A 24,974-nucleotide genomic window follows, 5' to 3' on the forward strand; every position below is an offset into this window, starting at 1 on the left:
CGTTAAAGATAACCACAATCACACAAGCTAGTGGTAGTATACTATTATAATATTGCTATAAAAGTTAGATTTTAGGAGTTTGCCGACGGGCTAGCGACAGGAAATGACACTCCCGTTACTGCTAGCAAAGACAAGGCTAAAGCTAGCTAGCATACCCAAGTGGAGGCGGACGACTGACTGGGCGTTGGTTGCTCAGACGACTGTAGACGCTAAAAAACCGGCAAAAATACCACGTCGTTCAGATGGTATAGCCAGTGTGAACACGGAAAACAACTACCGCTGATTGCAAGTCGGGTATGTGAACAATGAAGCTGAGAAGCAGCAGGCTCACCCATAACGTTGTCGCTCCCTGCCGCCTCTATAGCCGATCATTCACCAGCCGACATTCCTCGTCTGAGCGCGTTTACGCGAGTTACGCACTTTTCGCCACGCAGCGCAGCCCCTACGTCGGCGTAGTTACGCTGAAATACCGACGCCAATTGCTTCGTGAATAGCAAACTAGGAAATCTCGCGAGAGCGCCCAAATCCTTTCAGACCGTCTGAAGTCTCACGACAGTTCACTAAAGGAAAGATACTTTTTGGAAAAGTGGAGCGCTGTTTTAAAAAACCTTCAAGCTCCGAACCTGGTGAGTTAGAGCTTTCTCCATCGCCGCCCCCACCATCTGGAATTCACTGTCCCAACCATTCCTTTCCTACTCTGACCTCCCGCCTTAAAAAAAACCAACTAAAAACCCACCTGTTTAAATCGGTACTTGTTTAATTTTTAAACATCGCTGCTTTGTTTTATTTTTAGTCCTGTTTGTGCCTTCTGTTGTGTTTTTTTTTTTTTTACCTTACATTGTTTTTATCTTCCACTGCGAAGCGTCAAGTACCTTGAAAAGTGTAAAATAAAATGTTTATTATTATCATTATTATTACGTGCCGGTTATTATTACGTACGGTTAAGGCTAATGTTATTAATAGCCTATAATCACAGTTTTCCATCTTTTAGGCGTCAATTTTTGATTTAAAAGTAGCGATGTGCCGCATTCCATCAGCAAATATGACTGAGCGCGCAGCGTCACTTGTATCCATGACAACCAAGACTAGTCATTCTCCTGCGTCGTTTTATTCCTCATGACAGCGCGTCTTCTTTGTCCGACGAAGCACATTTGATACTTTCAGGAAATTATGTAACGTTAACATTTTTTAGATGAACTTTGTGATCATGGACGAAGGGTAAGCTAGCTAGCTTGTTTTTCGTCTAGCCAAACTGGTTAGCTTAGTTTGTATAGCTACACAACGAATAAAAAGCTAGCTACACTAATGTGTATTTTTACATCTATAGATAAAGCCAAATTAAACCGACTGGCTAGTTTAGTTTTCATCTAGCCAAACACAACAAACAAAAAGCTCGCTAGATGTATGTACAGTATGTGTATTTTTTGTACCTCTGTTGATAAAGCAAATGACTCAGTGTGTCTCCAGCTGATCCACAGGTGACTCATGGCAGCAAAAGGTTAAAAATGTCCAAGCAAGTCAAAAAAGTCAGACGAGGAGAGAAACAACACCAGAAACCCACAGGAATCTATACAGAGTAATCAGACACCCCTTGACAGTCATTTAATAGTGTCTCGCATCATTTAACATCAATTTGCATGACATTGTCACAATGAAACCTTTTTTCTAGGCCATCATGTGACCTCAGGCGGCTCCAGGCCCTCCTAGCCAAAAGCAGCCCCAAACGAGAGGTGAACAATAACAAACTTGTATCTTGATGAAGATACAAAGCGGCTCATGTTTCCGCATGTGTGTTTGTGTCACAACAATATGGGGAGTCAATGTGTGTTGCAGGTGTTGAGTCACAGTAAAGCAGGAAGCAGCAGATTCCTCAGCCCGCACCCTCCAAGAGACAGCTGCAGCGAGGCCTTTGAGTTGGAAAGATTTAGGTAATCGCAACAGGGTAGTCCAAATCAAAGCCACAACATGTCATTTGAATTCCATCGTTGTTGGCATAGAAGATAATAAAGCCAATGTCCATGTTTCAGCATGACTTACAGAGAGCAGAGATGTTTTAGCAGCCACCCGCTACATAAACTCTTCTCTGACATCCTCGCCTCTCTGTTGAAGAACCGCCTCTGCAGGTGAAAGCTCGCAAAGTAGGGGTGTCCAACGTGAGGCCCGTGGCTCACTTTTTGACATCGCAGAAATAAAATGAAGCGAAAAAAACAACCAACATGGAAACATAGAACAAAAAGGCAAAATGTAACGACAGAGTGTTGATACTTATAACCAATAATAACACAGTCTGTCTTAAAAGATACTGCTTACCATTGTTATGCGGATGATACATAACAGGACCCTAAAACAAAAGGACTTTCTTCAGGAACTAAAAGAAATGTCCTCAATTTCATGAAAATAAGACTGAGGTGGTCATCTTTGGTCCTGGTGCTTGAAAAGTGAATTTATTTAGGTACAGTCTTCCCTTGCTACATCACGGTTCATTCGCGGATTTGATCTTTCGCAGACTTTTTAAAGTGCAAATATGCACTTTTTTTTGGACAGCGTATGAACAAGCATTGTTTCTGCATCCTTGTGGTGTATTAGAGCGATCTATCGGTGCTCTGTTGCATAGGTCTGTTATTGTACTTACTACTGCTACCAGTAGAGGGTGTTGTATACTCATGTGAGATATGAAGACATTTTGTCTAAGTCGATATAGAGCCACAAAAGTCCTGATTAGCTCAGGGAGAACCCGCCCATTGTGTTGTATGTTCTGATTGGCTGTAGACCATTGTCAATCAATCTCCTTCGTGCAGGACTGCCTGTTTCCTGCTTGCGATCATACATACTGTGAATTTAGCTTCTCGTTCCAAGATGGCATTGTAACTCTGCTTCTTAACGAACCTCATACGCACCTGGAAGATGTAGTAGGATGGATCAGTGCTGCCAATGTACTGACTTTTAGCAAGCATTCAGATCCATCTATGATTATGTTTTTCAAACCATTAAGCGGCTTTTTCTAGTCTTACTGGAGACTTTTGGAGATTCTTAACATGAAAGCATGTATTGCTGTTCTCAACGAGCAGCGGGTGTAGGGGCTGCTGTGGGGCCCCAGATCCTAACAAAAAGCACTCACAGGTGGCTCCGTCTTGCTTGTGACATTAAAAAAAAGGCAACCAGAAGTGACAGAAGAAAGTATTTTGAAACATACAACACACATTGTTGTGCCTTTTATGTTTTTGCTAGTGAGATGCAATATCACTGATTTCCTTTCCAATCCGATACTGAGTAAAATTCAGGCTGGTATCTACGATACCAATACTTTGTGTAAATACACCTAATGTGTTTGTTAAATTTTAGTGTATTTAAAATCATAGCATAGCTCATAGCATGAAGAATACAAGACCTCTGAGTCGTTTATTTTTCTTGATAAATAACATCGTGATTTAAATTACAGCCCACAACAAAAAAAAACAGGACAAAGTCATGTAAAATGCGACAATGGTGTTTTAAACCATAAAAAGAAAGTAAGTAAAATAAAAAAAAACATTCAAATCAATTCTTAATGATTAAGAACTTCTATAAAAATGAAAACTAACCCTAACCAAAGCAAAGTTTCCCATAGAAAATAATGTGAATCCAATTAATCCATTCCAGACACCCAAAAATGTTAACCCAAAACATATTTTATAGACAATAATTATAGTTTTACATGCAGAAAATGATGCAAAAATAATTACAAATGACAAATGACTGGACAACTGAACGTTTATCATCAATTTGACCTAGTTTTGTTGGAACGTTTGTGATAACTTGTAATGAGTCTCTCTCTCACCTTTTCCAGACTAATAGTTAAGTTATGTTACTTTTTCTTTAAGCCGTAAAATTGGGAGGTCTTGCACCCTTGTCTTGGTACGGTCCATAGCTCTCTCTTCTGTGCGGTCCAGGTGTTTGTTATGTCATGTATCTCTCTACAACTGTGATACAAGCGCTGCTGTCCTAAAATGGCGCCTGCAGCCCACGATGCATTGCGTGATCACGTGCAAGCATCGCAAGTTTTCGTCTTGTGCGCGTGAGCCAAGAATGCGGCGTAAACAAACCGGACGAACGCAACATTTTTGAAAAAAATTTTGTTGTTAACAGAAAAAAGCTTGGACACCCCTGTCTTAAAGTGTCTGTGTTCACGTTTGTGTTGGTGTTGCACTTTTGAGTTACTCTCAATCTCTGCAGTGAATGGATCGACATGGCGCCGCCCGAGTCGGTCCTCAGAGTTCTGCTTTGCCTGCGATTGCTGATCAGAGACCCTCAGCATCAGGTGCCACTTGATAGATGGACATCATGATGACCAAACACCCAACACTTCGGGATCTATAAGATCCAAGACAAGAGTCCTGTCAAAAAATGACAGTATCAGCATCTCTCAGGTGTCCCATCTCTGAAATTCTCATTTCTCCTTTCAGAAAATTTTCCATCGTCTTCAAGGTGTCGGTTCACTTGCCAGGGTAAATATTCTTTTTAATTGTCCATAACTCATTACCATGTCATCTTGTATTCCACTGTAACCTTCATGTTCAAATAAACTAAACCAAACCAAACCACATCTTCCCGTCTGCTGTGCGTCTCTGTCAGTACATGAGCTGTGTGGCCGACACATACTTGGCATGTGGCGAGCAAGCGCCGGCTGCACAGTCGCTGGTCGCCATGACCTGTGAGTACCGTCACACCGATAAATACGTCAGAACAAATACAGTTTGTCCTGTGTTATCACGGCTTTGCTGATTGCTCTGCAGACACCTTCCAGAAGCTATCAGCAGCTGAGAACCAAAGGGTCTGGGTCATCGAGAGCGGCGCTCACATGGTAAGCGACGCTATGCGACGAGGGCATCGTGTCCAAACTAGCAAAGTGTAGCAGGTTCAGAGAAGGACCTTTTTACCCCCTGCTAGCGCAAGAATCTTACAGTAGATCATTCATCTGTCAGAACATTCACTTCTGAATGGTCTTTGAAAGTTTGAAGAAAAACAGACAAGGAGCAGTGAAGTGTACTCATTTGACCTTCACATGCTTTTAGTAGCACTGAATGCAAAGAGAAACATTCAAGCATGAGTGTAATGTGTAGACCGTTACCAATTCCTTACGAATGGGGCCTTAGGATCTGGTCTCTGTTTGCGGTTGTTGTGCTCACGATGTTCTCATCAGAATGTGATCTTCAGCCTTTACTGGGGCAGTTTGCGGCTGAGTGTGAAATTTCTGGGGTGAGACTCTGCACCTCCAAATCTGAGGCCATGGTTCTCAGCCAGAAAAGTGTACTTCAAGTTGGGAGTGAGGTCTTTCCCCGAGTAGAGAAGTCCAAGTAACTCGGGATCTTGTTTGCACAGGCGAATCAGCACATCATAGTGACGAGAGAGCTGAGCCAATAGGCAAAGCTCTCGATTTATTGGTCACGGATACAAGCAGCCGAAAAATGCGTGTCCTCCGCAGGATGGCTGGACTCATCCTAAGAGATAGGGTGAGGAGCTCGGTCACCATGGAGGAGCTCTGAGTACAGTTGCTTCTCATTCATGTTGAGAGGAGCCGTTTGAGGTGGCTCGGGTCCTAGTCCTCTTGGACGCCTCCCTGGTGAGGTGTTCGGGGCGTGCCCAGGTGGAAGGACGCCCCGGTGTAGACCCAGGACACGCTGGAGGGATTATGCTTCACAGCTGGCCTGGGAATGCCTTATTTATTTACTACAAATAATGTGTACTCATTTATCTATGCCAGAGACGGACAGGGCAATTAAAAGCTCTTCCACTGAATGGCGGAAGGTACCTGTGTATTCACCAGTACATTTATTTTGCCGTGAGATTTTTTGAATGTAAAATGTGTATCGTGGCTGAATAAAGACAGGGAAACCTTGTTCTAATGACTTACCTGCTTGCATAGACGCTGGTGAAGCTGCTGTCCACGACTGATAGCAGCGTGCTGCTGGGAGCCCTCATGGCGCTCTCCACCTTGGCTGAGAGGTGCACACTAAAAATCCCACTCTTGTAGGAATGAGTATGTTGTAAACGTGTGCAGTTTACGTTTACGTTCCAGTCCGCAGTGCAGGGACGAGATCGGGGAGCTGGCGATCGCTGAGAACCTTCTTGTCATCCTGCAGGAATACGACCTGCTGTCTAAGAGGTTAGTTTAATAGCTCAGTGATGCACTGATAGCATTGAGCACCACTGCTGTGTTTAAACCAGGGGGTCCAAAGTCTTTCCAGTGGGGGCCACACTGTGAAGAATGAAAGGATTCAAGGTCCACTTTAATATTTTGTAAACAAACATGTAGCTATGCTAAGAAGTTATTTAAGTTACATATTCCAAGAAAAAACTTGCATCTCATCTTTGTCATAAAGGTGAAAAAGTGTATCATTAGTTTGAACTTTGTTTTTTTCTCTTTTTTCCCCATTTTATTTTCCAACTATTTAAATTTCTTCTAATATCTTCATAATTTTTCTTCCCGCAATATAATGGCGACCAGTCCAGGGTGTACCCCGCCTTTAGCGGTGGGATAGGCTCCAGCATACCCCCGCGACCCTAATGAGGATCAGCGGCATAGAAAATGGATGGATGGATAATATTATGACTTCATTCCCATCATATTTTGGCTTTATTTGATAATATAACTTTTTGCCCAACCTAATTTTCCAAAAGTGACAACTTTATTTTGTTTGTTTCTTGTAATTGTACAACTTTTCAATATTTTTAATATTTCAACTTTAAGCTACTAAAATGACATTCATTTTCCTCATAATATTAAGAGTTTATTCTTGTAAAAATTGCTACTTTTATCCCTGGTAAGAATACGTTTCTCTCTTAACATTTGAACTTTATTCTCGTGTAATTACTGCTGGGTTTCTTTCTCATTTTTGCCCTCGTTTTTTAAAATTATTATTTTCTAACAATTGACTTTCAAATGACATTATTCTTGGAAATGTTCTTCTCGCAATTATGACTTATTCCCAAAATGTTTTTACTTCATTCTCGTAACATTATAACTTTTTCCACAACATAAACAAAAGTTGCTTAGTTTGTTTTTCATAATTTTGCAACTTTAATAATTTGTCTTTCTGTGTGTAAAATAACTGCTGATTTTTCCTGTTTTGCTGTTGTTGTTTTTTTCCGGTTAGCCTGCTAAATTATATTTTTAGAATGTGCCACGGGCCAATAAAAAAAACTACGGCCCGCAAATGGCCCTCGAGCCGCACTTTGGACACCCCTGGTTTAAACCGTGGATCAAATGTGGACACATTAGTTACACTTACAGCTCCCCTGATGATCTCCAGTTTGCTCCTTTTTGAAGTCAGAATGTGTTGTTATTGCTTGCAGGATGGCTGCAGAGCTGCTGAGGCGTCTCTCCCCAGTCCAGCATGTCAGAGATGAGCTGACAGAGCTGGAGGGGCTGCCGGTGCTGCTCAGCCTGCTGCACACTCAGCACCTCAAGCTGCTATGGAGTGTGGCCTGGATCCTGGTGCAGCTCTGCCAGGACCCCGACACCAGGACCGAGATACGAAGCTGGGGGGGTGTGCAACCTCTGCTCCGGCTGCTCAGCAGGTGAAGCCAACACGTCCTTGACTTGGACTGCTGCTGAATGGATGCTCTTCTTACTTGTACAGCAACAGACGGTTTGTCTGCAACCGCTTGTCCATCGAGAAGCCGTCGAGCGGCAACGCCGCTGACCACGTCCACGCAGAACCGACAAGAGAGGAGCTCAGCCCCCATGAGGAGGTCAATGACATCGTGGCTCTGCAGTCAGGTCACACAATACACACACACACACACACACACACACACACACACACACACGAGTGGACATTTTCTTGAAGGCCAGAGGTCACGCTGCAGTTGGCTGATGCTGATGCTTGTGCTCACCAGAGAAAGAAGAAACATCTCTCCCAAGAGGAGCCTTATCAGTAGCCAAGAATGTAAACATGTTATTTCCTGACAGTCACGATACATAAAGTGATGGACTGCAGCCATCACTTTGGAGAGGCTTGTTTTTGAACAACACAAACAAACATCATTATGTAAACACGGACAAGCAAGCATCCCAAGTAGGGGTAAGGCATTCCGATTCAGCCAAACCATAACCCTTAACCCAAGGATAAGCGGCATAGAAAATGGATGGATGGATAACCCTTAACCCTCTAAACCAGTGGTGACCAAAGTGCAGTCATTTTTATTGGCCCACTGCATATACTAACAATAAAATGAAAGCCGGCCCGCATCGGAGCATGACAATAAGTTTTAGGGACACGGTTAAAAGACAAAAAGGTTCATACCACAGCTGACCAACATTTAACAGCATTGATTGTTCCCAAAAACATTTTTGTTTTTGTTTTTTTTCCATTGCTAGGGTGTCCAAAGTGTGGCCTGGGGCTATTTGCGGCTGACAGCTTGTTTTTTTATTTGTATAGAAATAGAATACAACAAAAAAAACAGCCAAACAAACCTTGCAAAAAATGGGGGGAACGAGAGCAAGTGGATACTAATAAGAGTAATCAGTAGCGGTTCTAGCCGTGTGCCTTATGGACAATGGCCCACGGCGGCATTCTCCTGGGGCGGGATGAAAAAAAATCCCATTTATTTGTGTTCAGCGCTCATCAAGTCAGGATGTGTGGCAGTTGTCCTTGTCCACCTCTGATCTTTGTATTATTCTTCCAACCCTTTTCAACCATATCCACCAACCAGGGGGCAGTAGAATCTACACACTATTTGTTCATACCTCTAAAAACATTATGCAATACAGTACATTGTCTCATCCTCTTTTGGAATGCACACACATTCATATCTTCCAAATATATGATAAAAAAAAAAGATTTGCCCTTTTGATTGATTTTTCCAGCCTGCTGCACAGCTCTGACTGAGCTCAGCCTGGATGACTGGTGTGCTCATCACATAGTGCAGGTCAGTACTAGTCAGCATATCAATCAAGAGTCTGAAACAAAACGCTTTAAGGTCAATGTTACACTCTCCCCTCAGGAAAATGGAATCTATATCCTGGCAAAACTGATTTTACCACAAAGCTCTGGTCCAAAGGTGTCGTCTTTACAGGTACAACTCTGCTTGAATGCATACCGTGTGACGTGAAGGTAGCGTGCAGTAAGTGTAGTCAATGTGTTGGCAGTGCTACGCATTCCGGGCCCTGCGCTTTCTCTTCAGTGTGGAGAGGAACAGACATCGTTTTAAGAGGTGCTGTTAAATCCTTGTAGTGTTGTAAAACGTACCTACACGGATGTTCCTTTTTAAGTACGTCTATTTGATGCTTTTCTGTGCTTTTTATACTTTGTTGCTTATTCCAGGCTCTTTCCGACTGACCTTTTTGAGGTTTTTATTGATGTGGGTCATTATGTGCGGGACCTCCAGGCCTACGAGGGTCTTCAACTCAAACTTTCTGAATATTCTGTGAGAAAACAACAAAAACTTATCCATTTATCCACATACTGTATTCAGGTTTTTGTGTTGCTACCACAGGAGGAAGAGCTGCAGAGCTTGAGAGAGAGCATCACGGCCGTGGACCAGAACCGGCCCACGCTCAAAGTGATCAACGGCTACGCCATACTGGACCATCTCGGCACAGGTGCCTTCGGAAGCGTCTTCAAGGTACAAAATAGCCGTTGTAGCGTCACCCACTTTAGGTCACAACACCTGCACCGCTTGTATTCCAGGTGCGGAAGCAGAGCGGTCAAAATCTTCTGGCTCTGAAGGAGGTCAACCTACACAACCCGGCTTTCGGCAAAGACAAGAAGTCCAGAGACACCAACGTGGAGAAGATCATCTCGGAGCTGGCCATTATTAAAGAACAGGCGAGAGGCTGTAGTTTGATTGGAAGAATGTAAACATTTGAGGACTTACTTCCTGTCCTTTGCAGATGGCCCACCCAAATATTGTCAAGTACTACAAGACCTTCCTTGAAGGTGAGGCTGTCTTCTGATGTGGAAAAGGCTGTGATTATGATCCGGAAAGTGTCTTTAAATCATCAGACACCACTCCGTTTGCTACTTTTGACACCCAGATGACAAGCTGTACATCGTGATGGAGCTGATTGAGGGGGTTCCTCTGCTGGAGCGTTGCAACTCCCTGAAAGAGAAGCAGCAGAACTTCGGCGAGAACCAAATTTGGAACATCTTCATCCAGGTATCAACTTACCACCTTAATTTTAAAAAGCAGCAGGAACGGTGGCATTTAGTTCTTGTTTTCTGATGTTGGAAGTCAGTGTTGGCCACAGGACAGCAATCTATCTGCGGCGTTGTTTCTGCACAACCAAGTCGGTTGTGGTTGTTTTTTCAGATTTCTGATTGGCCAAAATATGCAGTGGGAGTAGTGGAAATCATATCTGCATTTTTGAAAATATGTGCACAGCGTTCCCTCGCTCTATCACGGTTCACCTTGCGCAGATTCGCACAATGTTTCCTTCTTTATTTTTTCATTACAGCGTATGAATGCTGTTACAGGCCGAACCTGGCCCTTTAGAAGAATTGCATTGTGGGAAGTTGAGTGTCTCTCTTCCCTGTATTGTCTGTCTGCACCGCCCATTGTTTTCTGCGTCCTGATTGGTTGTACACCATTGTCAATCAATCTCCTTTGTGCCGCCCTGTGTGTCTCCTGCGTCATCGCTTGCTGCAGCAATATGTTTTAACAAGGATACAAAAATGCTACAGTACAGCAGAACGGCGCCAGGACGAAAAGGCACGGTCACGGGAGAAACAACACACGTGAGTGATTGAATCATTTCTTGTGTCCAACCTGTAAGTTGATCATTAAAATTCAAAGGAAGGTTTGAACTTCTTTGAGAGTGTTGAAACAAGAGAGAAGTGGGATCAAATGTTATTGTCTGTATGAGAACAGTGTATCAAGTGTGTGGTGGGGGTTTGACAGCCTTGCAACATATAGAATCATTGGAAACAAATGAACAAGGCTACTTCACGGATTTCACTTATTGCGGGCTATTTGGGGAACCTATCCCCCGTGATAAATGAGGGAACACTGTATTTATGTTTGTGTGGAAATGGCCCTAGAGCAGGGGTGTCCATGCTTTTTCCAGCATGGGCCACTTTGATATTTTTAAAGATATGCTAAACCGATGGGTGGCCATTACGTCGATGGCGAGCTACCGGTAGATTGCCAATTTAGTTTGGGTCAATGGCGTAAACATCACGTTTTAGTTGTCATATGACATCAGTCGGCTGACATTAAGCTCCCCTCCCGATTGGCGCTCGCTCCCCCGCAGTGTTTCTGTTTCAAGCTACACACGAAGATGCAACTTTCATCTTTATGATTGTGATGATGGATGAACTAACTCTGCGCTAAGATGTCTATATCTATAACTAAAGTTATCTGTTCACTTGTAGCGGCTCTAGCTACGTAGAAAAAAAGTCTATTGTTGACTGGCTTTGCTGGCTTCGTCATGAACTCTACTACAGAAATCAGTGTTTTCTACACGTTGGCTTCTATTATTATTTCTATTTCTATTTCTATTTTATTTATTATTTCATGATGACATTAAAAATGTGCCCATTGGTGAAATCTTTTCAATATGTTGCCTTGACTTGGGCTGCATTGTCTTTTGCATCATCATTTTCCATTCTTGTATATGCTAATGTTTGCTAGCAAATGCTAACTGGATGTAATACATGAAGTGTGTGCCCTAATGAACGTTACGTAGCTAATGTGACTGACATATTAGCAGTACTCACTCACTAGTACACAACTAGTGAGTGAGTGAGTGAACAACTTTAGCAGTTATGTGGAGTGATCTTTATTTCCATATTGAAGGGAATTATGATAGCAACTACTTTGATGACCTGGAAACTCTGAAAATGTGAATGTGAAATACTAATCATTAATATTTACAATAGAATTTAAGAGTTTCCTGGTTACATTTTGTATATGTTCTATGTTTTATAGAAAGAGGTAGATCATTTTGACTTGTACTTGCATGCTGAGAAAGTGTGTGCACTCCTGATATACATGTATAACCTACACAAATACATACTCATATTTTTTTTAAAATATAGTCAATATATACACTTTCTATACATGTATTTATAGTAGTAGGTAGATCTTTGGGACTTGGTCATTTTAAAAGTAGCTCGCAGGCTAAAAAAGTGTGAGCACCCCTGTGCTAAGATATTTCAAGAAAAAACTGCATCTCAGCTTAGTGATATACTGTTTAATGAAAAAGCGGATTATTAGTACTATATAGTACTTGGTCTTTGCTCTTTCTTCCCCATTTTTGCTGTTGTTGTTTTTTGAAATAGTTCAACTTTCTTCTTGTAAATGTTCTTCTCACAATATTAGATTTTTTCCCCCATAATATATTCCTCCAACCAAATGTGTTATTATGTTTTGTCTTTCTCCTATTTCTCCCTCACAATATTACAAGTTTATTCCTGTAAAATTACAGCTGTTTTTTTTTCCATTTCTGCTGTTGTTGTTTTTTTAAATTTTCCATCTATTGCAACTGTCTTTTTGTAAATTTTCTCCTTGTAATATTTTGACCTAATTCCCATAATATTATAACTTTTTCCCCAACCTAATTTTTCAAAAATGACAAATTTATTTTGTTTGTTTCTAATAATATTATGACTAGAAAAAAATACCATACTTTTTCTTTAATATTTCAACTTTATGCTACTAAAATGACAGGATGAAATTGCTCATAATGTTATACTATTCTCATAAAATTACAACTTCTTGAAATATTTTTGACCTTATTCTTGTAAAATTACAGCTGATTTGTTGTTGTTTTTTTTTTTTAAATCAAGTTTTCTTAATATATCCATCCATCTTCTACCGCTTATCCGAGATCGGGTCGCGGGGGCAACAGCCTAAGCAGGGAGGCCCAGATTTTCCTCTCCCCGGCCACTTCGTCCAGCTCCTCCCGGCGGATCCCGAGGCGTTCCCAGGCCAGTTGGGAAACATAGTCTCTCCAACGTGTCCTGGGTCTTCCCCGAGGCCTTTTACCGGTCGGACTTGCCCTGAACACCTCCCCAGGGAGGCGTCGGGGAGGCATCCTGACCAGATGCCCAAGCTACCTCATCTGGCTCCTCTCAATGCGGAGGAGCAGCGGTTCTAATCCGAGTCTCTCCCGGATGACAGTGCTTCTCACCCTATCTCTAAGGGAGAGCCCAGCCACCCTACGGCGAAAACTCATTTCGGCCGCTTGTACCCGCGATCTTGTCCTTTCGGTCATTACCCAAAGCTCATGACCATAGGTGAGGGTAGGAACGTAGATCGACCAGTAAATTGAGAGCTTTGCCTTTTGGCTTAGCTCTCTCTTCACCACAACAGACCGATGTAGAGTCTGCATCACTGCAGACGCCGCACCAATTCGCTTATCAATCTCGCGTTCCATCCTTCCCTCACTCGTGAATAAGACCCCAAGGTACCTAAACTCCTCCACTTGGGGCAGGATCTCATCCCCGACCTGGAGATGGCATTCCACCCTTTTCCGGGCGAGAACCATGGACTCGGACTTGGAGGTGCTGATTCTCATCCCGGCCGCTTCGCACTCGGCTGCGAACCGATCCAGTGAAAGTTGAAGTTCACGGCTTGATGAAGCCAGCAGGACCACATCATCTGCAAAAAGCAGAGACTCAATCCTGCAGCCACCAAACCGGAACCCCTCAACGCCCTGGCTGCGCCTAGAAATTCTGTCCATAAAAATAATGAACAGAATTGGTGACAAAGGGCAGCCCTGGCGGAGTCCAACCCTCACTGGAAACGGGTCCGACTTACTGCCGGCAATGCGAACCAAACTGACACCGGTCATACAGGGAATGATCAGCTTGAATTAGCTGGTCCGATACCCCATACTCCCGGAGTACTCCCCACAAAATTCCTCGAGGAACACGGTCGAATGCCTTCTCCAAGTCCACAAAACACATGTAGACTGGTTGGGCAAACTCCCATGCACCCTCAAGGACCCTGCTGAGAGTGTAGAGCTGGTCCACAGTTCCACGACCAGGACGAAAACCACACTGCTCCTCCTGAATCCGAGATTCAACTATCCGGTGGATCCTCCTCTGCAGAACCCCTGAATAGACCTTACCAGGGAGGCTGAGGAGTGTGATTCCACGATAGTTGGAACACACCCTCCGGTCCCCCTTCTTAAAAAGGGGAACCACCACCCCGGTCTGCCAATCCAGAGGCACTGCCCCCGATGTCCACGCGATGCTGCAGAGTCATGTGACAACCAAGACATGCCTACAGCATCCATGTCCTTAAGGAACTCCGGGCGGATCTCATCCACCCCCGGGGCCCTGCCACCGAGGAGCTTTTTGACAACCTCAGCAACCTCAGCCCCAGAGATAGGAGAGCCCACCGTGGAGTCCCCAGGCTCTGCTTCCTCATAGGAAGACGTGTCGGTGGGATTGAGGAGGTCTTCGAAGTATTCTTTCCACCGATCCACAACATCCCGAGTTGAGGTCAGCAGCACACCATCCCCACCATACACGGTGTTGACTGTGCACTGCTTCCCCCTCCTGAGACGCCGAATGGTGGTCCAGAATCTCTTCGAAGCCGTCCGGAAGTCGTTCTCCATGGCTTCTCCGAACTCCTCCCATGTCCGAGTTTTTGCCTCAGCGACTGCCAGAGCCGCTGACCGCTTGGCCTGCCGATACCTGTCAGCTGCTTCCGAAGTCCCATGAGCCAAAAAGGCCCGATAGGACTCCTTCTTCATCTTGACGGCATCCCTCACCACTGGTGTCCACCAACGGGTTCTGGGATTACCGCCACGACAGGCACCAACCACTTTACGGCCACAGCTCCGATCAGCTGCCTCGACAATAGAGGCACGGAACATGGCCCATTCAGACTCAATGTCCGCCACCTCCCTCGGAACATGGTCGAAGCTCTCCCGGAGGTGGGAGTTGAAACTCCTTCTGACAGGGGACTCTGCCAGTCGTTCCCAGCAGACCCTCACAATACGTTTGGGCCTGCCAGGTCTGACCGGCATCCTCCCCCACCATCGGAGCCAACTTACCACCAGGTGGTGATCAGTTGACAGCTCCGCCCCTCTCTTCACCCGAGTGTCCAAAACATATGGCCGCAAGTCCGATGATACGACCACAAAGTCAATCATGGAAGTGCGGCCTAGGGTGTCCTGGTGCCAAGTGCACATGTGGACACCCTTATGCTTGAACATTGTGTTTGTTATCGACAATCTGTGACGAGCACAGAAGTCCAATAACAAAGCACCGCTCGGGTTCAGATCAGGGGGGCCGTTCCTCCCAATCACGCCTCTCCAGGTCTCACTGTTGCTGCCAACGTGAGCATTGAAGTCCCCCAGCAGAACAAGGGAATCGCCTGAGGGAGCACTCTCCAGTACTTCCTCTAGACACTCCAAAAAAGGTGGGTATTCTGAACTGCTGTTTGGCGCATAAGCACAAACAACAGTCAGGACCCGTCCCCCCACTTGAAGGCGGAGGGAAACTACCCTCTCGTTCACCGGGTTAAACTCCAACATGCCGGCCACAAGCCGGGGCGCAACAAGAATTGCCATCCCTGCCCGTCGCCTCTCACTGCTGGCAACACCAGAGTGGAACAAGGTCCAACCCCTCTCAAGAGGACTGGTTCCAGAGCCCTTGCTGTGCGTTGAGGTGAGTCCAACTATATCTAGCCGGAACTTCTCAACCTCATGCACCAGCTCAGGCTCTTTCCCTACCAGAGAGGTGACATTCCATGTCCCTAAAGCTAGTTTCTGTAGCTGAGGATTGGACCGCCAAGGTCCCCGCCTTCGGCTGTCACCCAGCTCACTCTGCACCCGACCCCTTTGGCCCCTCCCATGAGTGGTGAGCTCATTGGAGGGGGGATCCATGTTGTCTCTTCGAGCTGTGCCCGGCCGGGCCCCATGGGCGTAGGCCCGGCCACCAGACGCTCACCATCGTGCCCCTCCTCCAGGCCTGGCTCCAGAGGGGGGCCCCGGTGACCCGCGTCCGGGCAAGGGAAAATGTGGTCCAATGTTTTTTGTCTTCATAGAGGTCTATTGAGTTACTCATTGTCTGGTCCCTCACCTAGGACCTGTTTGTCGTGGGTGACCCTACCAGGGGCATAGAAACCCCTGACAACTTAGCTCCTAGGATCATTGGGACACGCAAACTCCTCCACCACGATAAGGTGGTAGCTCAGGGAGGAGTTTTCTTAATATATATATTTTTTAATTATTAATGAATTAATACATTTAAATTATAGTTTTAAAATGTGCCGTGGGCCACTTTGGACACCCCTGCCTTCGCGAGTGATACGTTCTTTTATGTTAGTGCAGGGGTGTCCGCGGCTGTTTTTTTATTGGCTTCTAAATTGGCTTATTCTAAAAATAATATTTAACAAGAAAATAAAAAAAAAAACACACACACACACACACACACATACAACAGCAAAGAAGGAAAAATCAGCTGTAATTTTACAAGAATGGAGTCAAAATATTAAGAGAAAAACAAATTAAATTTTAGGAGAATAAAGTAATATTATGAGAACAAATTATGTAATTTTAGTAGCATAACACTGAAATATTAAAGGAGATATATGGGTTTTTTTCAGTTGTAATTCTTGGAAAAGTAGCTTGCAGACAAAGTTAGAATATTATGGTTAGAATATTATTTTAATACAGTATATTATTTTAAAACAGCAAAAATGGGGAAAAAAAGAGCAAAGACTGAAGTTGGCGCTAATAATAGGTTTTTTCACGTATATCACAAAGTTGGAAAAAAACATTACAGCACCCTTGTTTCTTCAGTTTATTGATCCATTTGAATGCCTGCTACAACCAAAGGTACATTTGTTTGGACAAATATAATGATGATAACAAATACAACTCATAATAAGAGCTGATATCTAGCAACTTCCATGCTTTTCCTGGTAATAACCAAAATCACTTCAGTTGTTATGAATAGCTATAGCATTGTACTGCCAACTCTTTGAACTCTTATGTTGTCATTGTTATATTTGTCCAAGGTAAGGTAAGGTACCTTTTGTCGTACCAGGCATGAAAATGAACAAGAAACTGGAGAAACAATCGTGGTCTAATATGTTTTTTATGTTTTAATGACTATATATATATATATATATATATATATATACAGTCAAACCTGTATATATACACTCAAACGAGCTAACACCGCTAACGCACTAGGCCTCCTGCATGACATCATTGATAAACACGAGACCAAACACCCGGACGCTGTATTCATTATATCTGGCGATTTCAACCACTGTAACCTCAGGACTGTCCTCCCCAAATATTACCAGCATGTGAGCTTTCCCACAAGGGAAAATAACATCCTGGACCAAGTCTACAGCAACATGAAAGGTGCTTTGAAGGCTGTTCCAAGACCCCACTTTGGAAAGGCCGACCACATCTCTATATTCCTTTATCCAACATACAGACAACTCCTCAAACAAGCTCCCCCTGTAAGTACAGCAGTTAAAGTGTGGAATGAAGAAACTGATCAAGTACTTCAGGGCTGCTTTGGCTGCACAAACTGGGATGTGTTTAAAACTGCAGCGGGAGGGAAGATTGTACTGTTGATTTGGATGAATATGCTTCTGCTGTTACTGGCTACATTAGCACATGTATAGAGACTGTTAGCACCACCAAGTATTACAGAAAATACCCGAACCAAAAACAGTGGATGAACTGTGATGTAAGGGCTAAGCTACGTGCTCGTTCGACTGCATTTGTCATGGGCACCGCCGAGGACTACAAAAAGGCCAGATATGACCTGAGGAGGTCCATACGAGAGGCCAAAAGACAGTACAGACAGAAGCTGGAGGGCTGCTATTTCACCTCAGACCCTCGGCGCATGTGGGCGGGGCTCCAGCACATCACAGACTATCGACAGCGGAGTAGCGTAGCCACGTCCAGCCAAACCACACTTCCAGATGAGCTGAATGAGTTCTATGCCCGCTTTGACACCCAAACTCCTGATGAGCAGAGAGGGTGGCTGGACTTGGGGAGCACACAGGACTCACCTCTCATGGTGACATCAGCTGATGTGCGCAGGGTTCTGAACAAAACAAACCCACGAAAAGCAGCAGGGCCAGACAACATCTCAGGACGTGCACTTCGGGTTTGCTCATCAGAGCTAGCTGATGTGCTTGCTGACATTTTAACCTGTCGCTCGCACAAGCATCTGTACCAACCTGCTTTAAGTCCACCACCATAGTGCCCGTACCCAAGAAGAGCAACGTGACCTGCTTGAATGACTATCGCCCTATAGCACTCACTCCTATTGTTATGAAGTGCTTTGAAAGAATAGTCATGACCCACATCAAAAAGAGCATCCCGGCCACTGTGGACCCTGTACAGTTTGCATATCGCCAGAACCGGTCCACGGATGATGCAGTCAACACTGCCATCCACACAGCCCTTTCTCACCTACAGGGCCAGGACACATATGTCAGAATGCTATTTATAGACTATAGCTCTGCTTTTAATACAGTCAGCCCCCACAAACTCACAAATAAGCTCCTCACACTTGGCCTGTCACCCTCCCTCTGTAACTGGGTGTTTAACTTTCTAACAGGCAGGCCCCAGTCAGTCAAGTCCACAATCGCGAGTCCGCTCCTCTACACGCTCTTCACCTACGATTGCGTGGCCTCCCAGAACAACACCAGCATTATTAAATTTGCGAATGACACTACAGTCATCGGACTGATCACTGGTGGTGTTGAAACATCATACAGAAGAGAGGTGGCGGACCTCATAGCTTGGTGTCGTGATAACAATCTCCTTCTCAATACAGATAAGACTAAAGAGACGATCATCGACCCAAGAACAAGGGAAAAGGAGCCGCATAGACCCCTGTTTATTGATGAGACTGAGGGTGAGAGGGTGAGACCTCACCTGGTCTCACAACACCCAACAAATTCTGAAGAAGTCCCAAAGGAGACTGTACTTCCTGAGAAGACTGAGGAAATTTGGCATGTCCACCACAATCCTGAGTTGCTTCTACAGATGCACTATGGAAAGTGTCCTTACCGCCTCCATCACTGTTTGGTACGGTAACTGTACAACACGTGATAGGAAGGCACTCCAGCGGGTGATCAAGACCTCACAGAACATTGTTGGGGCAGCCCTCCCCTCACTGCAAGACATTTATAAAACTAGAGTCCTACGAAGAACACACAACCTCATCAAGGACAGCACACATCCACAACACTCATTATTCACACTCCTACCGTCAGGCAGACGCTACAGGAGTTTGAAGTCCAGGACCACAAGGCTGGCAAACAGCTTTTACCCACAGGCCATCAGGCTCCTCAACGAAGCACTCACACACGCCGCACGCAACACACACACACGCACTCATAGCACTTTATTTATTTATTTATTTGTATTAATGTCTCTTCTTTTTGTTGTTGCTTAATTTATTGGTATATATGTTTATGTTTCTTATGTTCTTATTCTTTCTTGTGTTTTCTTTCTTTTCTTGGGAGAATGAACAGAATAAGATTTTCATTGCATAGTATAACTGCTGTTTTACCATGCACATGACAATAAAACTCTCTTGAATCTCTTGAATCTTGAATCTTGAATGAGGGCAAACAAGTAGTGCCAAATCTTCTGTCAAATGGCCACAAATAAATGAATGTATGGGAAGCGCTGAAAGTGCTTGAGAGGTACCTAATGAAGCGTCCAGTGAGCGTTATGTCCCGCTACAGATGTGCTTGGCGCTGAGGTATCTTCACAAGGAGAAACGGATAGTCCACCGCGACCTGACACCCAACAACATCATGCTGGGCGAGAAGGACAAAGTCACCATCAGTAACGTCGTGTTGATGTTTCCTCTAATTCAAGCGACACACCGTCTGGTCTACTGTAGCTGTGTAACGTGGAGTCTTTCCTCTCACTGCAGCCGACTTTGGCCTGGCCAAACAGAAGCAGGAGAACAGCAAGCTGACCTCGGTGGTCGGCACCATCTTGTACTCTTGGTGAGGAAGCAAGCTGCTTTTGAGTTGCTCACGGTCGACTGTCTTAGAAGGTAAGTAGTGTCTGCATGCGTGTGTCAGTCCAGAGGTGGTGAAGAATGAGCCGTACGGAGAGAAGGCAGACATCTGGGCTTTGGGCTGCATCGTCTATCAGATGGCCACCTTAGAGCCGCCCTTCTACAGCACCAACATGTTGTCACTGGCCAGCAAGGTGGACTCCACACACACACACACACACACACACACACACACACACACACACACATCGCCACAGAAAAGCACTTTGTATTGTTGTTGTGTGTGTTGTTAGATTGTTGAAGCAGTTTATGAGCCGCTCGAAGAAGGAAGCTACTCTGGCAGGCTGCAGGACATGATCACATGGTACCACTTGTCTTATTTCTAATTTATATATAATACATCCACATGTGGAAAGTAGCGTATGCGGTCATTTGTTTCTTTATGACCCAAGAGTTTTTCAGACTTTGAATTTATTTAACTGTTTGTTTGTTTTTTAACATGGATTTATGCAGGAAATGTTACGGAATAAAAATTAATCAGCGTAACGCATGTTTAAAAAAAAAAAACATTTAAAATACAGTGTCTGAAAGTTGAGAGTAAAAAAACCCTAAAAATCAATGCAAATAAAATGGATGTTTAAAAATGCACACATACAAGACCCGTGTCACATGACTGTGCTCTTTATACACGGTTCCCAAAAGATGATGACTGCTAAAAGCAACACTGTTGCCGCCAATACGGGGAGGGAGGACCGCTGGCATGCCAGCATGCAGCGTGTCAATTATTGTTATGTCAGTGTTATGTCAGTTAACACTGATTATTATAAAAACTATACCCTACTAGTCTTTCCATTTAGCAACGCTCAACATTGCACAACTTTGACACATTAACACTTATCCGTTTAAAAAATAAATACATTGGAGCAACAACTTTTGTTTTTGATTGTGAACTAGATGGCACTAGATGGCAGTGTTCTGCGTGTGACTTGTTTTGTGGCGACTTTTTAATTTGTTTTCCTGTTTGTAATAAACAAGTGTTTTAATGCAGTTGATTGATGCCTCAGAGTGTCTATTCCTCCCGACCAGACTCTGAGTTTAGCCTAAGTTACCATGGCGATACAGCTGCTTTAAAAGAGCGCTACCTTCATTGAACACGCAAGTCCGGCTTTCCACTCAACACGCTAGCTAACCCACTAAACTCGCTCTGCAGAATACCCACGATGTCTTAATTTCCTGGAAGTGTAAACAGTTGTCCCTCGCTGCATCGCGGTTCAAATTTCAGGCCTTCACTCTATCACGTTTTTTTCAAAAAAACGTTCATTAATAAATGGTTGACTGTTGTCTATTATTAGACAAAAAAAAAACACGTTTAGCAAAATTCACACATTTTTGGCCTAAATTAAGCATTTTCGAATTGAAGTAAAATACAAATGTAAGGCATTTAGAAGACGCATTCAAAGATGTGGCCATATGTAGTATAGTACATTGGTCACTAGGTGTCAGGAGTGTAAAGGTGACTATGGGGTGGTATTTCAATGTCTAGTGCCTATGTTCCCAAAGTGGGGTACGCCAATTGTAATAGGGGGTAGGTGAATAAAAATGAAAAACAATTAGCGCCGAACACTCTCAATTACGAGTGCGCCTGAAGGCTTCACGGCGCAAGGAGACAGCACACGATGTTCATTGCTCTGTGTGCATCATATGAACAAATGAGTACTTTTGATGATTATTTTGTGCATTAATAGTCTATGACAATCTGAAAGATTTGATTTATATTGGTGTTCCAAGACCCGCACGGTGGGGGAGTGGGGCTTTAGCGTTGGTTGTATGTACCGGTAGTTTTGTACTTCAGATACTGCTTTATCGTGATTGTTAAAAACCTTCCCCTTCAATTTGGTAATAAATTATTATGCAGACTTAAACCACAGCCATCGTCAGTGGACAGAAAAAAGCGATGCTTAAATTGAAACGGAAGAATGCCAACATCAATCAGACTGGCATGAAAGATATGCAGGATGATGACTTATCTATTTATCAGTGCTCATGTCAAACTTGATCAAAATGTAACCATGCAAAATACACATTTTGACCCAGAATTACTTTAAAATGAATTAACTATGTTCATAATTGTCAAAGATATGCTGGATGATTACATTAAGTCCCCTACTAACGAACATCCGACGTGCGAACATTCGGAGATACGAACACAAGCCGACTGGTCTATTTTCTCATGTGTTTTGCCTTATAAGTCCATATTTATACTGTACATGCTTGACCAGCAGAGGGCACTGTGACACTGCTAATGGGACCAACAGATACAAGAAGAGGAAGAGGAGAGAGGAAGGCTAAGAGTTTTATAATAGAACCCGGACAGAGCGTGTGATTAAAGTTGATGAAGAGTTAATAGGCCTGCTTAATTCTACACCACCCACAGAACACTACCTCTTTTAGAAGAGTCTAACCACCACCACCATTTGTCCTTTTTTCAATAACTCCTCCTCCTCCTCCTCCACAACGACGTATGCTCGACCACTCCTCTTCAAAGGTAAATAACATTTATCATTATGTATTATTATATCACTTTTATTATTGTTTTTTTCATTCATTATCCTGGTTTAATATTACTACTACATCCAAACTCATATTTACATACATACACATATACTGTATATGTATACACGTACATGTAGTACCTATATCATTGCTAATATTACCTTTTCCCCGACTTAAGAACAATTCGACAAAAGAACGGTCGTCTGGAACCAATTGTGTTCGTAAGTTGGGGACTTAGTGTACTTATGTATGTATTAGTGTTCTTGTGAAACGTTATCCAAAATGTGACCATGCAAAATACACATTATTACTAGAAAATGAATACAAATTAATTGTGTTCAATATTTCAAGTTGCTTAGTATCAAAAGATGTGTGTTTTTTTTAAGTGTGCAGGAGCACGGGGTTCATGGCTTCGTGTCAAATGTCTGAAAGCGTACGTCACAGTAGAATGTTTGGGAACCACCAGTCTTAATTATGTTAGAAGCTGTACTGAGAAGGTCATAAACAGGCTTTCTATGCTGTAACTAAACTGAATTTCTAAACAGAATTCAATCATGTACAAAAAAATGAGTTCACAAAATTCAAATGTAAAAAAAAATCAGTTCCATAACTTTAGTGTCTTAAAAACAACTGTTTTGATCGAAAATGTTCCCACCCTTTTGGTACAACATTGCACGTAACAAGCCGGTCCGTTTTCCCGTGTTGTGTCTTCACACGAAACGGAGTGCCAGAGAAAAGCACCCTGCGTGTTGTTGACTCAGTGTCCGTGCATTTTTTATTGCGTGTGACTGCTAAACAACCCGCCACGGGGCCAAAGAAAGCTGCGAGTAGCAGCAATTTGATCAAGAAGATGAGAAACACTACTGAATTCAACCTCGCCAATAAGTTCCATCCATTCCCCATATATAATGATTTCACATTGTTTTCTGCATGTAAAACTACAAATATTCTCTATAAAATTGAGTTTTTGTTCCTATTTTTGGGGGGATGTACATGAGTTCCTACAGGAAAAATTGCCTAGTTTTTCGTACGTCTTGGAACAGATTAATGAGGAAAACCGAGGTTCCACAAGTGAAACAACTTCTGAAATAGATTTGATCCAGGTGGTATTCACGCTCCTCATACCCATCAGGTGTTTGAGTCCAGACCCAGACCAGCGGCCGGACATTGTGGCGGTGAGCTCAAGGATCTCGGACCTGATGATGCGGCTGATGGACAGTCTCTACGCCTCCCAGAATGCGCTGGAAAGGAGAGCCAAGAGGGACAGGAAGCGAGCACAGAGGTACTTCCTGGACAGGCACAAGAACTGCCCTTCAGTCCTGCCTCAGGTGGTCTTGACTCAACACTTTGAAGTCAGCTCTATGAAGAGTGTTTTAACGCCATTACTGTGCCGCTTTTCAGAAAGAAGCCTTCATGACAGCTGAGCTTCCAGTGGTTTACTTTCCTGCCAGCTGCAGTCCAAACCAGATTGAAGACCGTCTCAGTCTAGGTGTCTTTCGGTCGCTACACACCTCCTTTAACGCGGACGGGGTGACGCCATGAATGAATGTTTTTCAGATGATGAGGATGTGGAGACGGTCGTGGCCAGGAACGCTAAAGGAGACCTCCACGGTCAGTCGTCCACCTTCATGAATTGAAGGCTTTATTTTTTAAATATTCTTCGAAATCAGGGGTGTCTAAACTTTTTCCAAACATAGTCTCTCCAACGTGTCCCGGGTCTTCCCCGATGCCTCCTCCCGGTCAGACGTGCCCTGAAAACCTCCCCAGGGGGGCGTCCAGGAGCCATCCTAGCCAGATACCGGGGCCACCTCATCTGGCTCGTCTCAATGCGGAGGAGCAGCGCTTCTACTCCAAGTTTCTCGCAGTGACAGTGCTTCTCACCTTATCTCTAAGGGAGAGCCCAGCCACCATTCGGAGAAAACTCATTTTGGCCGCTTGTACCCGCAACCTTGTCCTTTTGGTCACTACCCAAAGCTCATTACCACAGGTGAGGGTAGGAACGTAGATGGGGGGGGTAAATTGAGAGCTTTGCATATCGGCTGAGCTCCCTCTTCACCACAATAGACCGATGCAGTCCGCATCACAGCAGACACCACACCAATCCCATCCCCAACCCGGAGATGGCACTCCACCCTTTTCCGGGCGACAACCACGGATTCAGACTGATTTTCATCCCAGACGCTTTTTCCCCAACCTACTTTTCCAAAAATGGTTTTGTTTTGTTTGTTTTTCCATGATATGACTTGGAAAAAATAACTTTCAAACAAAAAATCAGCTCTATGTATACTAAAATGTCATTATTTTTTCCTCATATTTGATTCATTTTTTTTTAATTGTGACTTTTTTTCTCATCAGAATACAACTTTTAAAAAAAAAAAAAAATCCATCTTTTTTCTTTTATATTTGATGTCATGCTACTAAAATGATGTTATTTTTCCTCATAATATTACCATGTTACTCTTTAAATTA

At 43.8% G+C, this 24,974-nt stretch overlaps 1 protein-coding gene across 3 annotated transcripts; it reads left to right on the forward strand.

Annotated features, from left to right (window-relative positions):
* Positions 1–533: 533 nt before the first annotated feature.
* nek10 (NIMA-related kinase 10) lies at positions 534–24,838 on the forward strand. 3 transcript variants are annotated; one of them, XM_054781365.1, is made up of 29 exons: positions 534–626; positions 1,468–1,576; positions 1,670–1,730; positions 1,834–1,928; positions 2,028–2,123; positions 4,213–4,297; positions 4,443–4,484; positions 4,612–4,690; positions 4,773–4,840; positions 5,903–5,982; positions 6,056–6,142; positions 7,333–7,557; positions 7,620–7,759; positions 8,849–8,910; positions 8,986–9,057; positions 9,131–9,195; positions 9,306–9,408; positions 9,478–9,606; positions 9,672–9,809; positions 9,875–9,920; positions 10,019–10,140; positions 19,669–19,771; positions 19,863–19,938; positions 20,017–20,146; positions 20,246–20,316; positions 23,638–23,833; positions 23,907–23,994; positions 24,063–24,116; positions 24,203–24,838. In XM_054781365.1, the coding sequence occupies exons 2-29, from the start codon at positions 1,506–1,508 to the stop codon at positions 24,508–24,510; spliced, it is 2,892 nt and encodes a 963-aa protein (XP_054637340.1). In that variant the 5' UTR covers positions 534–626; positions 1,468–1,505; the 3' UTR covers positions 24,511–24,838. The 3 variants fall into 3 exon arrangements, with proteins under 3 accessions (XP_054637340.1, XP_054637339.1, XP_054637338.1); XM_054781364.1 differs by lacking the exon at positions 534–626 and adding an exon at positions 1,088–1,218; XM_054781363.1 differs by lacking the exon at positions 534–626 and adding an exon at positions 1,145–1,218 and having other exon boundaries at positions 1,457–1,576.
* The last annotated feature ends 136 nt before the right edge of the window (positions 24,839–24,974 follow it).

The sequence above is a fragment of the Dunckerocampus dactyliophorus genome, chromosome 7, assembly GCF_027744805.1.
Source record: "Dunckerocampus dactyliophorus isolate RoL2022-P2 chromosome 7, RoL_Ddac_1.1, whole genome shotgun sequence".
In the NCBI taxonomy this organism is placed as follows: domain Eukaryota; kingdom Metazoa; phylum Chordata; class Actinopteri; order Syngnathiformes; family Syngnathidae; genus Dunckerocampus; species Dunckerocampus dactyliophorus.